The sequence below is a fragment of the Carettochelys insculpta genome, chromosome 26, assembly GCF_033958435.1.
Source record: "Carettochelys insculpta isolate YL-2023 chromosome 26, ASM3395843v1, whole genome shotgun sequence".
NCBI classification, from domain to species: Eukaryota; Metazoa; Chordata; order Testudines; family Carettochelyidae; genus Carettochelys; species Carettochelys insculpta.
The window spans coordinates 15,261,687-15,277,920 of record NC_134162.1 but is presented as its reverse complement, the minus strand read 5'-3'; the positions used below and the strand labels follow the sequence as shown (position 1 = coordinate 15,277,920).

Here is a 16,234-nt window from a genome sequence, read left to right as displayed (position 1 = left end):
GTCCTACCCCACACGCTGCCCTGAGTGAGGTGCCTGTGGTGCCTCCCTCCCTGCCTGCTCCACAGCCTCCCGCTCATGCTCCAGCCTGCTGATGTCTTTTGCAGCATCGCCTCTCCGAGTTCTGGCCCCAGCTCTGACACGCGACGGGTGTGTAGCACACAGCAGCAATGAGGAGTGGACAGGATGTGGCCTAGAGTCCTGGGCGAGTAATACAGGGGCCAATTGATGAGCTGAGCAACAGGGCTGGGAGACCCATGGCGCCCCTCTGAGCACCGCCATCCGCAGCTGCCAGCCGCCTGGCTGTGCACCCAACGTAGTTGTTGCCCCACCCAATCGGAGCCCAGCCTTTCTCCCACCCTCCAGAACCTCTCCGATGAAGCCCAGAGCTCTGTCCACACGGGGCACTCCCTGTAAGCCGAGCGCTCAGGCGGCTGCCCAGCTGGTTAGCAGAGCACCCTGCCCCACTCACCACATGGCTGCAGGCTGGGAGGGTGGCAGAGTGGAACAGGCTGCTGCTGCAGCCGCCTGCCTGGTGAGTGGAGCAGAGGGAGGCAAGACCCTGCCACTGCAGCTGCCACCACACACAACCCCCAGCCCATTCCCCAGCTCTGGCCCCAGCCCCAGGTGATTCTCCCCCTCCTTCTGTAGGATGTCTGGGGCAGCCACCACAGGGCCCCCAAAAGCACAGGGCCTAGCTACGTACAGGATGGCTCTGTCCCTCTTCTTTCCAGACTTGGGCAGTCCCACCCCATCCTGCTGGCAGCGTGGGAATTGTATACAGCCTGCTGAGACCCTGCTGGGAGGGCACAAGCCCTCCTGCACTGTCAACAGAGTGTGGTGTGAGGCATTGCTACCTGAGGAGAGAGGCACTACGAGGCAGTGACAGAGGGAAGGGGCAGGGAATGGGTGGAACGGAAAGAAAACCTGTGTCTGATGTAAGTAAGAGGCTGTCTCTCCCAGCACTGCCCCTCTCTGGGCACAAGACCAGCTTGCTGGCTTCAGCAGAGAGCAACGCTTCTGTGCCTGTTGAGGGGCCCCCAGGGGCATCCTAGCTTGGTGTCACGTTACCCACCGTCAGAGCAGGAAAGCTGCTGCATGCTCTGCTCAGCTGTGGGCTGGATGTGGGCCCTGCGGAGAGTCACTCAGTACTGGACCAGGCTGGGGGAGGAAAGCAAAGGGGAGGCATGCACCCTTATTGCCTCATCCCCTCTCCCCACCAGGGTGCAGGGGCAGGGCTCAGCTCCGCTCAGCTGGAGGGGAAAGCAGCACTTGAAGTTAAAGCACTGGACAGGCCCTCAGAGCATCTACTTTCAGTGTCCAGGTTGGCCACAGGCTCCCCGTGCAAGTCTCGGCATTGATCTACAGCAGCTGAAGGTCTATCCTTACACTCCCGCTCCCGTTGCAACCTGTCGACCTGCCTGGATGCTGATCAGGCCTCTGTTTGAATTGCACACTTCTCGAGGCAGGGTCCATCTCACCCCAACGTTTATATAGCGCCTAGCTCAGCAAAGCCCACATCTCAGTTGGGGCCACCGGGCACCTGTCATGAATGGGAGCTGCACAGGAAATCTTGGCATTACCCAGAGAGCTAGGAAAGGGTTAAGATACCTGCCTCCCCGATGGCCTGCCTCTGAGGGAGGGATTGGAGAATGGGGTAGAAATCCAACTGGAGCTAATGAAAAAATTTGAACCTGAAACTGAATCACAGCAGCAGTGGTTCCTCTGTTAGAGACAGAAAGGGAAAAAACCAAAGACGAGGCAGATGGAAGAAATGAGCTCTTCCAGAACAGATCTCCTGGCCTCATCAGAATGTGTGAGTAGGGAAAAGTTTAGGTAGTTGTATAAGATTTATTATTTTCATTGCTTGGGGTTGGAATTATGTCTGAGCTGGTTATTTGTTCCTTTGGTTCTCTGCTGTAACCAAGACTCTGACCCAGGGAAACATCCCTGTGTTTTGCTTCACTTCATGGCTTTTTAACAATAAACCATTGAAAATGCTTGCAAAGAGAGTCTTGTTTTAATAATAAAAGTGCTTTTTCTAGTTGGGGCAATCCTTTGTGCTCTCCAGGGGCTTAAAACTATGTGCTTGGCTGCAGACACATGACCAGAGAGCTCACCATTCCCTGCAACGCAATCTGTGGGGTATTCTTGCTGCTTCTTTCCAACTTCTGGGGAAAAGTAGGTTGGGGTTTTACCCTCAGGGAAGAGAATCCAACTGGTTTCTTTCCCGGAAATGGGATTTTGTACACGTGGCGGTGGCAACTACTAATCACTTCTGGGGAAAACTGACATCAGGAAAACTCTTCTGTCTCTGGGAGCTGCAGAGACAGGGCCTAACAGTGTTTGATTTGGCTAGCTGTTCCCCGTCACCTGCACTGGATGTGCCAGGGTGGGAAATCAGCTGTGACAGTGCCATTGCAATAAAAAGGAGAGAATGATTATCCAATCCCCTCAAAGCATCAGCCTGTTGGGAACTGCGCCACAGCCTCTTGAATGACCACATGTCAGCGGGGCCTTGCCTTGCTGCCCCTGAGAGAGAGCTGCAGTCCTGCTCCACTTCTGCCCGCAAACACCCTTCCTTCAGGTTTTACCTTTGTCACAGCACTGGCGAAAATAAGAGCCCCAGAGAGATGAGAGGATACGGGCACCGGGAAAGCGAGGAACATTTTCCAAGCTCCAGGAGCAGATGTGATTCAAGTGCCCTCTGGCCAAGGAACAAGATTTAGGGCCACTCTATTTATCAGGAGGAGGTTTGCCTTATCCCAGCGTGGGCTGGGGTGTGCAGGAGGACAAAGGCTGATCCCCACACACAGCTACAAAGGGGTTTGGTTCGCTGATGCAAAGCTTTTGACTCACAGGATTGGAACTTGTGACTTCCCTGTTCCTGCACTCCTGGATTTCAGTGTAACGAACAGCCACTGGGCCAGGCAGTAGCCGTGACCGACAGCTCTGGAGAGATTAAAACGAGTTACAGGTTAGGCAGGTAGTGGCAGCTGCTGCTTACATGCTGCTTCGCTGATCAGCTCCACGCTAGGTCTCCCTCTGATGTCATTCAGCTGTGCAGAAAGAGACCTCAGGCAGGGAGCAAGAGAGGGAGAGCCACAGGACTCCTCTGCGCTCGCCTGCAGGCACTTCCTCCTTCTGCTGAGCTGCAGGAAACCTCCTATTGGTTCTGCCTGCAAATGCAAATCACAGGGAGCCGTGGGAAGCCCTCAGAGAGCCCAGGACAATTTCCAAGCTGCTTTTCATTCCCCCATCTCCAGACGCACAAAGGCCCTGTACGTGCACCAGGTTGCAGGTAAAAATAAAACAAAAGCGGTGCTCTATTCTGCTTGGCCTTTAAATGAGCAACTGAGCATGGGTTTTATGGCATCGCGTGGAAGGACTGAGCCAGCTGTCCCTGGAGAGATGCAGCCCCTGCCCAGCCCCTTGATGCAAATGGCACTCTGCTTGCAGGCGAGGGGTGATGCACAGTGAAAAGAAGCGGAGAACATGACTGGCATGTTCCGGAGCAGGAGCGCCTCCTCCTATGGGGCTGAAATGCAGCTGAGCCTGTGCATGACCAGCACCGCTAGGAACCCAAAGCCCAGATCAGACTGCTCATGCGTGCCTTCTAGAGGCAGCGTTCTCCAATGGGTAAGCATCAGGAGACTTGGGCCCTGCTCCCGCTGAGGCTGGGTGACCTGCTGCTGGCCATTTCCCTCCTCTGTGCCTGCAGTTCCCCTTTCTCGCGGTTAGGCTCTGAGCTCTCGCCTCTTCCTCTGTGTTTCTGCAGACTCGTAGCTGGGGAGCTAGTCTCTGTTGGTGTTTTGAGGTGCTCCCACAGTGCAAAGGGTAACAGCTCCGTAGCTTGGTGAGGGATGCGTACCCGCTTGTGTGCTGTTATCTGCCCCAGCGAGCCTCAAACCAGAGGCCTGCACTGATTGAAGACTGGTGCGTTCAGCCATGCCAGCAGTCATGTAAGCAACCTGCATGCCATGCACTGCCTGGTACGCAACAACTGCTGCTAGTCACTAAATAATTAAACTTTAAACTCAGTCCCACCTTTGACACATACTTTATTAAAGAGCTCCCCACGAGAACCAGGCCTGTTTTTATTGCTCATTATCACCGCACCTCTGTTGGGTTTTTACTGCACTGTCATGGCAAGATAACAGAGCATATTGTGTTTCCTTTGCTACACACAGGCCAACACATTTGCACCTACAAATGCGCACATACTGACTATCTCAGCACAAAGCCGAATGCACGGACACACACACTGGTGTGAGAATTAGTCTCTGCATTCAGACAGAGATAATCCCCACACAAACAGACCGTCTCCTACACATAATGCTATTAAGGCTGAGGGCATGAGGGCAGGGGGCTGGACTCGATGGCCTCTCGAGGTCCCTTCCAGTCCTACTCTTCTATGATTCTATGCTACTCAATGGGAGACAGCGTTGCCTAGTGGATAAGGCACTGGACTGGGGTTCATCGGCACAGGCTGCGCAACACCTCAGGCAGGGAGTTCAGCAGCACCTGGCGTGGCTGGGCTTGGAGGAGGGACCCAAGCTTCATCAGCAAAGAGAATTCTTTCTCCTCCTTGTCTCTTAGCTCGCCAGTAGAGTGTCCTCACCCCACTGGGCAGGGCTCCGTACACCAGCCTTTCCAAGCGGCACGTGCTCCTGTGGCTTCTGTCCTTTTGGAAGCCGTTTTCCTGCTGAAGATGGCCATCTTCCTTGCTCAGCTGATGTTTAATGGGGGCATGGTAGCACAGCTAACGGAATACGCAACCTGCAGTTGAGGATTTTCATCCATGCGGCTGACTCGCTATGTGCGTCCAGCAACAGCCACCAGCAAGTAGCCCACCAAGGTGCCCTAAGGAGAGTCACAGAGCTGACCTGAGCAGCGTAGGCTAGAGCAGTGGAGGGCAACCTGTGGCACATCACGTTCGACGTGCAGCCCCCCGAGACAACGTGTTTCCCATTGCCCGCGCACAGGGCCCATGCCAGGTTCTGCTGGTGTCCGTCCCCATAGGGCTTTACCAAGTGGAGGGGAGCCAGAAGGGCCCTGTGGCCTTGGCCCCAAGCTCAAAGGGGGGCTCAAATTGAGACACGCGTTAATTTTTTTGCCATTGGTAAGTTTCACAACTTGTTTGTGTGAGCCTCCCGATCAGACCACAATTGTGGGGCGTCTGATCTGGGTCGATCATTGTTCTTTATGTTCATGATGGCGAGGGGCCTCAGAAGCTGGAAGCGCCTCTCTGCGTGTGCGCCATTAGCCAAACTATCCTATCCATGGCACCCCCTTGGTTACAACAATCCTGTGGCCCCCTGAGGTGGAGGAGGGCCACGCATGCAGCCCACTCACTAGCCTGGGTTGCCTCTGAGTAGGCTGGAGAACCTCCCCTGGTGACCCTTGCACTTGAGATCCTTTAAAGAGACACCCAGTCTCGATTTAATGGGCTCCGGTGCCAAAGGACACACTTCGCTCGGCCAGAGGCAACCGATCAGCAGGGCGCTGACATGGACAACACCAAGCTGCTGCCATGTGCCTGCCCAAGGATTGACCCACTCCTCTTTCTTCCAGCAAGTTCCCTGCATGCCAGAGGGCTCCCTGGAGACAGAGCTCAGAGCCTGGCTGACTACACCTGTTTGCCCTCACCAGCTCAGCGATGAACTCGGATCCACACGAGGCCAGCGCTCTGATGAGCAGCGCTAACGAGTTCAAGCCGGCAAGGCTGATCCCAGCTTACAAAGAGCATTACACGGACCACCAAACCCAGCTTGCCAATGACAGGCCACCAACCCGTGCAGGGGAGTAATTTCCTGGGGACCCATCCTTCACCGAAGTGCTTCCCTATTCTCTCCAGAAATGTCTTCATTGAGGCACCTAATTTGTAAATCCAACTTCATCATCAAGGAGGCGAGGCTAGGCCCTGAGGTGTCAGCTCTCTCTGCATGCTGGGGGACATTAGTGATTAGTTCCAAGGTCAGGTTTTAAAATTCATTCTTTGCTTGAATTTGCACAAGCAAATCTGAAGCAGTGGAGAGGATGGGAGGAGAGAATCCGCAAACCCTATCGGCTGGAGTGAGGACCAGGGTTCCCTGCAAGCTGAGTGCTTGCGCAGCCGCTCAGGAGAGATTCAGGTGCTGCCCAGCTGATTGGCAGAATGCCCACAGCCAGCAGCGTGCGTTTCTATGGGTGGTGCACGTCACCACATGCCTGCCTTGGTGCACATAAAGTTTATTCAGCCCATGGGACGAAAAAACACTAGCAGAAACCCTGGCAAGGACTGTGGTGTTTATTCCGACCCCCGGTACTTGACATCACAAACCACCACTGCCTGGGCTCAGGCTACCTCCCCAACCAGAGCATCCCAGAGACCCATCCAGGAACCCGCATTCAGTCATGTTTCAGAGCTCTTGTGTGTGTGTATGGGGGCATGACTGCAGGTTTTATTCCAATCTTCCCCTTGATGAGAGGTAGTGTGGTCTAGTGAATAGGGCCACGGGGCTGGGAGCTCCATTCCCAGATCTGCCACTGACCTACTCTGACACCCTGGGCAAGATGCTTAGCCAGCAACCTCCACGGCTGTCTCTCACTCTGGGTCTGTACAGCATCCAGCACAAGCCAGCCCTGATCCTGGCAGTGGTTTCTGGGACATGCTGAGTTTCCTGTTTGCTCTAAACAGTGCTGCCAGCTAGCACAAGTCTCATGGTAATCGGTGCTTTGCACAAAGCCCTGGCTCCTAGAGTCACAGCATACAAATGAGAACCTCAGCTTTCCTTTAGAAGCCAGTGAGTTCCTAGCCCTCCTGGCTCAGCGAGAAGCTCGGAAAATGTGAGCCCTGCGGTTTCAAACACAGAGGGCAAGCCAACAGAACACACGTCTTCCTTTCTAAAAATCACCTGGTTTTGAAGCTGGTCTTGTGACAGGGGAGGGTCCCAGTGACCCCTTTTCGCGGGTGCAATTGGCAACTGCAAATGAATCATGCAGACAAATCACTTGCCCCTCTAACGCTCTGGTCTGCTCCCCTGTAAATCGGTGCTAGCCATGCGTGTGCCAGGTCTGCCTTGGCCATTCACTTCCAAAGGCACACGTCTGAGGGTGAACTTTGCAGGGTCAAACTGCACCCCCACATGGTCCAGGCTTCAGGAAATAACGCCTCCTCACAGGCCCCTTACAGCTCCCAGAGTGAAAATGTCTTTTTGTAGCCTGAAATCAGGGAGCACGGAAAGAGATTCCATGGAGACAAGGTTGGGCCCAAGCCAGTAGCTCAATCATCACCCCCGCCCTGCCTCCGGGTGCAATATTACAGTACCCCTAAGAAAAGTGACTTACTTTCACCCCCTTCCCTCATGCATCGCCCCTGAGCTGGTGTAAGAGACCCCACAGAGATCCACAGGTGCCCACACACACACAGCTGCAGACATGACCACAGAACGTTTCCTCACAGACATTCATACAACGCAGGGTAAAAACTGGACACCCGTCCCAGCCCACAAGGACAGCTAAGAGTTCGCTCTGCTACACTCGGGATGAGCCTGTGGTGTTCAGAAGTGCCACACCCTGGCGGTTCCCGCGGCTTTCTGCTCACCACTCCTCTGAGAAAGGGACCATTTATTTCAATGCCTAACCCAGAACAGGTACACTGAATTTTAGGCAGCCAAATGTGTGCCATCATCTGCCAGGCTGTATATTCTCTTACACTCATGGAAAGAGCCAAGACCTGTTTAAAGCATCGGCTGCCTTGCTCCTGATCACCCCAGCTGCTTGTGTCTGGATCACACGACATGTGCCGGTGTGGTATGCAATCACATCAAAGAGAAGGTTTGCTGCCACAGGTCGGTATGTCTCTGGGGACAGTCGGCGATAAGAGACGGAGCGTTATGCTAAAATGAAAACTTCTGTGGCTCTGTCTGACTGAACATACACAACTGCAAACACTGCAAATCCTGCACTGACCACCCAGCAAGCTCCAGACACAGTGTGACTCGTAGGGATACGCCCCCTGCAAGGCTGTGCTTTCAGCTTCAGACTTCCCAACTAGCAAGCAAAGACCCCCTCGGGGACATCCCTCAGGCAGACCACAGATGTCCTGGGAAGCCCAGAGCTCCTGCCAAAGATAACTCCCGAGATGATTGTGGAGGTTTATCCCTGGAGGCACCAGTTACAAAGAGTAAAGCAGGTACATGCTGACTGGCAGGTTGAGGTTGTCACGTGGGGAGAGTGCGGTTGTTTTTATGGGTGGGGATTATGGGATTAGAACTATTTTAACTGTCAGGGAGAATGTCAGAAACAGGACAAAGGGTAGGGGTAGGGTCATGCCTGAGCACATTCAGCTTAACCCTGAAACATCTTCTCTTGCAAGCACAGATCACATGAACAAGCAGTCCTGCAGCACCTCAGAGACTAACATTTAGTGCATCATGAGCTTTTATGGGTAAAACTCTCTCCAATTATCTGAGGAAGTGAGACTTACTCCCGAAAGCTCATGACCTGCTAAATGTGTTAGTCAGTAAGGTGCCCCAGGACTGCTTGTTCTTTGTGAAGCGACTCCTCTCAGACAGATCATATTAGCGTGTTGGGTCTCCAGCAGCCACGCCAATGGGAGCAGGGGACAGCTGAGCTCGGAACAAGCCAGGGCAGGAGAAGAGGGTGCCTCCTGGTTTCTGGCACCAGGATGGACAGCCAGGGAAAAGGCTTGCTGCCCACAGCAGACCGGAGAAGAGGGGGATGGAACATGAAGACAAGGGAGAGCAAATGGGACTGACCAATAGTGGAACCTTAACTTTGGACAGGTTTGACGGCTCACAGCCAAGCACGGCTTCCCCCGGCCAGAGCGAGTCACACATCCCGTGCCAGGGGGTTGCTGTCAAAGCAAACACGGAAAAGGAACAGCAGGACAGAAGGAGCAGACTATTTACAACCCAGCAGCTCCAAGCTCCCCAGCCAGCCCTGAACTGGGACTCGAGTTCCCCACTGCCAGACCACTGCTCCTTACTCACTGCCCTGACATCCCTCTCTAACTCCTGCCTGGCAAGACACACACCCTGCACCAAAGCACCAGGCGTCGGGCCCCTGCAGCAGCTGAAGTGGCAATGTCCAGTCTGGGTCACCACGGCTGTGCCACCGAGTGAGCAGCCGCTCGCTTGGGCTCCTCAGCAAGCCCGGTGTACGTATTTGTTACCAGGGGGAGCAACCACTGTGCATCTCTCCCTTTCAGTGATGAAGGGGGCGACTCCCTTCAGGAGCTCTCTCTGTGCAAAGCCGGGTAAGACGCATTTATGGGGGGTGGTCCCTGTGGGGAGTTGGTTTCCTGAGCTTTGTCAAAGGCCTCAGACCTGAGTCCTCCCAGAGCTGAGCTGGTCCAGCACCTGTTGCTCTGCTGGGGGCATTAACCCTAACTCTGAGCCTTGGCTGGGCAAGACCAGAGCTTCTGGAGCAGCAGGACAGGGCGGTGGGGAGCTCCAGAGAGCAGGAAGGCAGGCATCAGCAGCTGATCAGCACACCAGAGCCGCGTCTACACGTGCACGCTACTTCGCACAAGCGGCGCCGACTTCAAAATAGCGCCCGTCATGGCTACACGCGTCGGGCGCTATTCCGATGTTAACATCGACGTTAGGCAGCGAGACGTCGAAGCCGCTAACCCCATGAGGGGATGGGAATAGCGCCCTACTTCGACGTTCAACGTCAAAGTAGGGACCGTGTAGTCGTTGTGCGTCCCACAACATCGAAATAGCGGGGTCCTCCATGGCGGCCATCAGCTGAGGGGTTGAGAGACGCTCTCTCTCCAGCCCCTGCGGGCCTCTATGGTCACCGTGTGCAGCAGCCCTTAACCCAGGGCTTCTGGCTGCTGCTGCTGCAGCTGGGGATCCATGCTGCATGCACAGGGTCTGCAACCAGTTGTCGGCTCTGTGGATCTTGTGTTGTTTAGTGCAACTGTGTCTGGGAGGGGCCCTTTAAAGGAGCGGCTTGCTGTTGAGTCCGCCCTGTGACCCTGTCTGCAGCTGTGCCTGGCACCCTTATTTCGATGTGTGCTACTTTGGCGTGTGGACGTTCCCTCGCAGCGCCTATTTCGATGTGGTGCTGCGCAACGTCGATGTTGAACATCGACGTTGCCAGCCCTGGAGGACGTGTAGACGTTATTCATCGAAATAGACTATTTCGATGTCGCCACATTAAAATAGGCTACTTCGATGTAGGCTTCACGTGTAGACATAGCCCAGGTGACAGCCATGAGGGACCTCTGTGATCCAACCGGTCACATCAGAGACAAGGAAGTCAAGAATCAAGGCAAAATTCATGCCTAAGCCAGGAGCATGCTCCAACCATGAGCTCTTTGCCATAATGCTACAGACCCACAAAGAGACTTTACCAGCTGTACCACAGAGTCGCTTCAGCCCAGACCCTGCAAAAGCCTGACAAGTTACACACAACATGCACTCTTACAACTCAGATACACACAAAGATGTTACTGAAGTTCTCAGCCAGGGTGTGCATGTTCCCAATAGGCTGCATACGGTGAACATGTCGCAGCTTGGTGTGCTGCTGTGTGATGTGGGGTTTACATCAGTATATGCGCCGTTCACATCTTCAGAGGGGTAACGTTTTATTTTTCTAATGAAAGCTGAAAGTGTCTCACTGATGACAAATGTACTTGGTAACATCATTATGACTACCAGTATTAATCAATCAAAAACTAGCACATCAATAGACTTGAAACACAGATGCCTTAGATTTTGTTACAGCAAGAGGTGGTGCAGGTTACAAATCCAAAAACTCAGAGCCAAAACTGGCTAGACTCAGCAAACTACAGCTCTGAAAGGGCCTGTTTGAAACTAATTACAGCTCACTACTCAGTTAACAGAGTTCTGGAAAATGGCTGGGAAATATCCCCCTGTTCCCTGAGACGAAGTGCCAGGACTTTTCTGGGGCTAAACAATACTCTTTGCACAAAGAGCTGCATTTACTGCTTTGCGTGAACACAGCATCACCTAGGGTGCTCCTTCGACTGGAGAGAAGGCGCACATGGGCCCCACTGGACTATTGCTGTTGGCTTCTGCATGGGGCGACGATAAAGCCCATGTTACTGCCAGGAGTCCACACAGAGGCTCTCAACCAGCTGAGCCGCACCCTTGTGCTGGCCAGCATGTCTCCCCCTCTGGAATGGTTTCAGCCGTTCCCTTGCTGATCACCAGGAACAGGACTTTGCCCTGGGATTATCTACTGCAGCTTGGCTGCACGCTGTTCTTGCTAATGAGGCACTGCGGTGCTGCTGACGTGGTCTGGGGGAAGCTGGGTTAATAAAGCCACGGCAACTTCACAGCCAAGAATGAAGCTGGAGAGACCTCAAGTAATCCCCTAGTCCCACCATTCCCTGGCAATCAGATGCCGTGGGCCTGGCTTGGCCGCGGGGTGTTCAGAACGAAGTAGGAGACAGAACTCGCCCTACCTGAATGGCTTCTGTGATGTGCTGAGGCCAGTGTCAATCTTCCCCATAGCGTGATAAGGCAGAGAGTGAGCAGCAATACCCATTTGCTCAAGCTTTGGATGTCTCTTTCACTCATTCTAGCAAAACAAACGAAGGAGAAAAGGCCTGTAACTGGCAGCAGGCAGGAGAGGGGTGTGGGGAGAGAGGCGGGCATGCTACAGCCCTGACACCTCTGCAGCGGACGTTTGGTGCCCCAGAGCTCAGTGGAGGCATGGCATTAAAGATGGAACTGCTGCCTAAGACTAAACCCTGCCATGCTTGGTTCACAGGTGCACACATGCAACGCACACTGGGCTTGGCATTCCCCTTTCCCTAGAACACCTCACCCACGCGGGGGCTTTCCACCAGCCACATGGCCTCTGCATGTCCACTCCGGGAGCTGCCCTTGCTAAGGAGTCCTGGAATCACTTGGGGGAGATGCCTGAACCTCAGCCCCAGAAGCCCCTGTAACCTGAGTGCTTGGGCAGCTGCCCAGGAGATATTCAACCACCCCCCAGCCGATTAGCAGAGTGCTGACGGCCGCTCACAGTGGCCAGCCTGGTTTGTGCACATCTGCACGGGCCGTGGTGCACCTAACAAAATGTATTCCACCCACGGATGGAAAAGATTACAGGGGAATCTGCTCAGCGCATGCTCCTTTTTCACTGCTGCACAGGAAGACAAGGACTTGTTCTCCTGTTCAAGCAGGAGCCCCTTCTCTGGCTTTCCCAGCTTCTCCACCACCTTGGGCCCTCTTGAAAGGCCACAGCAGCATTGTAGGGGAGGAACCTACCTTCTCTGCTGGTGTTTGAAAGGACAAAGTCTGCTTGTCATTATTCCAGCCTACCCTCTCCCACTCCCAAATCCACAGGAGCGCTTCTGGATTTACACCAGAGCAACAGGCACCACCGTTTGGCCTGGAGTTCCTTTATGCTTAGAAGAAGCAGGGTAGAAGGCACCTTGTGGGTTCTGGTTCCCTCCCCGGCAGGGCTCACACGTGCTCTGCCACACACCGGCGTGCACTGTGAAGCAGTTGCCCTTCCCACAGAGGTCAGTTCTGGGTGCTGAAAGCAACACCTTCTGTTCCAGCATGACAAGGCCGTGCCACTTCTCCAGCAGCCCCGGCAGAGCGACTCACCTCTTACTGGGGTTTCTCAGCCGCTGCTGGCACATCCACCAGTCTCCAGGAGCTCTGCTCTTTGCCGAAGAGGGCAAACATCAGGGCACCTGAAAGCAGAGAGGGAAAGAACCCCTTGGCCAACGACACCCTGTAGGAGAGCCCCACCCATCAGGATCAGAAAGGGTCACTGCTTCTGGAAGCACACTGGCTTGGAACGGCCCACGGCTGCCATTCCCCAGGTGCGGCCATCAGCTACTCGCTGCGTGCAGCCAGCAGTCCTACCCCTAACCCTCTGAAGCACAAGTGTCCCACTCAGCACAGGAGGGGAGCAGGGCCACTAGGTCACGGGGGTGGGGAATAGGCCCGAGCAGGACGAACACATTCTGTTCACATGGGGGCATGTTTTCAGAATGGAGAGAACTGGTGGTGCCCGCAGGGTCCATACTGGGACCCGTCCTGTTCACCAGACGCACAAACCACCTACTGCGAGGGGGAAACAGGGCCGTGGCAAAATCTGCAGATGACATAAAACGACTCCAGACAGTTAAGTTCACAGCAGATGGGGAAGCACTTCAGAAGGGTCCCAGAGACACCCCAGATGAATTCTAGCGTTGGCAGCTGCAGAGTAACGCACACTGGAAGCATAGCCCCAGCTCACTGTGTGAAACGACGGGAGTAAAGCGGCACTGATGCTGGGAGGCGGCGTGGAGACTTCTCCGCAAACAACTGCCCCGGGTGCAGCAGCCGTCAGCAAAGCAAACAGACCAGAACCCTACGGATCATCTCCCACTCTCGCTCCTCCCAGTGACAATCACCCAGCTGTGCCCAGTCTCCATCTCCAGACCTGGCCCCGCTTGCCCTGTACTCCAGCCACTTCTGCTCTGCCAAGACGCCAGGGCAGGACAGTGGGGAATTGTTAAAATCCCCAGCCCATCTGCCCGTGCCAGAGGGACTCCCCCACCCTCAGCTGCAGCCAGGGTCGCTAAGCCCCACGTCATGGTACAATGGGCCTGCAAGGGAAATCACAGAATGTCGGAATAGCCTGGAGAGTGTCCAGGTATCTGCAAAGAATGGGGGAAAGCAATGGGGATCAATTGGTCCCCTCAGCCGCAGCCCCGATTTCAAATGGCACATGCAGCCAGTTCCCACAACCAGGTGTTGTTCAGCAGGCAGGTAAGACAGGTTTAGCTGCCAGCTTTCAGGATTTCCCCATGCCTGGCCTCCTGGCCCCTGGCGCGGCTCTCGGGAACACTGCACTCCACCCTGACACACACAGCACTCTGGCTTCTGCCAAGCTGCAGAGCGCAGGGAAGCAGAGCCGCACTCCAGCATGGGACAGCCACACCCTCACACCCATGGCGCTGTCTGCAGGCCAGGAGCAGAAGCAGATGCCGCTGATCCATGGCACGCCTGCCTGATCAGCTGGAGATTGACACTGGTGGCTAAGGCGTGTTCCTTCCTCCCCTCTGCTCGGCCTGACACAGAAGCCCAGTTATAGGCACAAGACAAAGTGGCTGTAATCCCACCCGGATGCAGGAAGCAGGCCAGCCAATCACAAGGATGAGCCCCCGGACAGCCAAGGAAATGTGCCGCTCTGGATGCTGGCAGAGCTCTCAAGAGCAGCTCCCTTTCCCTCTGATTTTCAGCAGTCTCCACTCCCTTCCCGCCACTTGTCTGAGGTCATCTCATTAAAGCATATTTAAAGCCAAGCCCTAATTCAGAGGCCTGCAAATACTTCCTAAGACAGGAGGCTGAGTCACTGCCCGCCCCGCTAGCAATGCCCGTCACAACACACAGCCAGTAGAGGAGGGGAACAGACCCTGGAGCTGGGCAAGGGATGAAACCCTGCTCCACTCCGAAGCCAAGTGATGGTCCCAACCCTACTCCAGGCACCACCACTGTTCCCATGCTAGCCTGGGCATGCCTGACCACGCTCCCATCCCGCCGGCGCCTCCAGCACAGATGTGAGCCGGGTCAGTCCCTTTTCACAGGCCAACGATTCCAGCCAGGCCTAACACCAAGGGAGCAGCACAAGGAACTAACAGGGTACTGAGAGAGGCAACTTCCCCCCACAGAGCCACACAAAAGCTGGGGACGGTTCTCTGGAGCGACCATCAGACAGGTCCTAGCAAAATCCCTTCTTGCCCCAAATCCCAAACACTTGAGGGCCTATCTGCCACCTCTGCCCTTCCCCAGGGTAGTTCCCCTGGTTATCACATATCCTGCAGCACACGGCAGTGCTCTCCGATCAGCCGGGGGTTCGGCGGGAGCCCAGCGCTGCTCTCCGTAACGTGAGCCAGGCTGGTAATGCACACCTCAGCCACTCCCAGAGCCGCTGCCGCCGCCGCCGTCATCTCCCGCTTGGATTAGTCCATCGCCGCCGCACTGTGCATGCAGCCAGAGAAAATATTTATGAGCCAGACTGCAGCTGCCTCGGGAAAGGGTGAAATGAAAGGCGGCTGAATGTCGCGCGCAGGGAATAATTCATGGGCTGGAAAGTGAGCTCGACTGAGCTGGGGAAACGCTGGGGTTAAAGGAGAAATCAGCTCTGGGAACTTCATGGGAATTTGCCCCAGGGGTGGGGGAAGGGGCCTCTGATGGGACTGGCAGCCGGGGCCAGTCTATCCAGCCAGGCTGAACACAAAGTGGAGGTGCGGCGGCTTGCAGGACAATTGGGATCAGCTGGGCTGGCCTCCTGCCCCTCTAGTGTTAGCACTGCCTGGTCCCAGGTAGGAAAGGCCAGGCCAGTGCTGTGTGCCATGAGATAGCCCGGAAGAGCAAGATGTGCCCAGGACATCAGCACCTGGCAGAACTCCGGCACGGGGTGGTTAGTGGGGAGGAATCCCCCCAGGGCTGCAGCAGGCTCTCCACTGCTCGGACCAGATTTCCCTGTCTCGCTCTGACGGGCTGTTAACCCCTCAGAAGTCACTGGGGTCCAGGGAGGGACTGGGGTGTGGAATTCCCTAGCCTGGGCTATGCAGGAGGTCGGATCAGATAACCGTAACGGTCTCTTCGAGCCTTACGCCTCCAAGACCCATCCAGCTAGGAGCAGACCAGAGAAGGGCACTGCCCAGGACAGGGCACGACAGGATGGCCCGGCATGGCCCCAGCCTGGGCAGCGCTGGACAGGAACGGCTGGGGCAGGAGGAGAAGAGGGGTGTCTCTTCAGTCAGACTTGTCACACTTGGCCCCACCTCCCTTTGCAGAGCCCTTGCCGGGTGCTTGCTCTGACAGGGATTATCCTGCATCCTGTGTCCATGCCAGCCTCCCTGCAGCTGCCTGGCTGTCGCTCCCTGTGCTGGCTAGTGAGCGGCTTGCAGAGCACAGGTGAGTATTTAGGAGCCAGGCCTTCCGAACAGCACGCCAGCAGGGCAGGCGAGGGGCAAGGAGCTGGTTTCTTTCCTTCCCCTCTGCTCGACTCGCACACCCAGGCTGTGCCCCACTCAGCACCCCATTGGACGGGACACAGGGGGTTAACGCCCAGAGAGCAGCACAGCTCTGCCTTCCAGGGTCCAGCACCCCACTGCCCCACTGACAGACCCCAAGGCACAGCATGCTGCTCACCCCTCCACGCACCTGGCTGGGCACTGAACGGTCACCCACTGCACCGGCCTGGAGCCTGCAGGGAGCCGCGGGCAGCTGTCATCAGGCCAGAG

The 16,234-nt window shown here is 55.5% G+C and overlaps 1 protein-coding gene across 7 annotated transcripts in view; it reads right to left on the bottom strand.

Annotated features, from left to right (window-relative positions):
* The window catches only part of TAFA3 (TAFA chemokine like family member 3), a 44,168-nt gene that overhangs the window by 18,859 nt on the left and 9,075 nt on the right, over positions 1–16,234 (bottom strand). For all 7 annotated transcript variants that reach the window (XR_012642600.1, XR_012642599.1, XR_012642602.1 and 4 more), the window contains exons 2-3: positions 12,597–12,685; positions 11,441–11,556 (exon numbers count right to left, since the gene is read on the bottom strand). Coding sequence is in view for 3 of the 7 variants with exons in the window: in XM_074977767.1 (XP_074833868.1) it covers positions 11,441–11,556; positions 12,597–12,631 (151 nt within the window). In the remaining 4 variants the exon portion in view is untranslated. The remainder of the gene's footprint in view (positions 1–11,440; positions 11,557–12,596; positions 12,686–16,234) is intronic.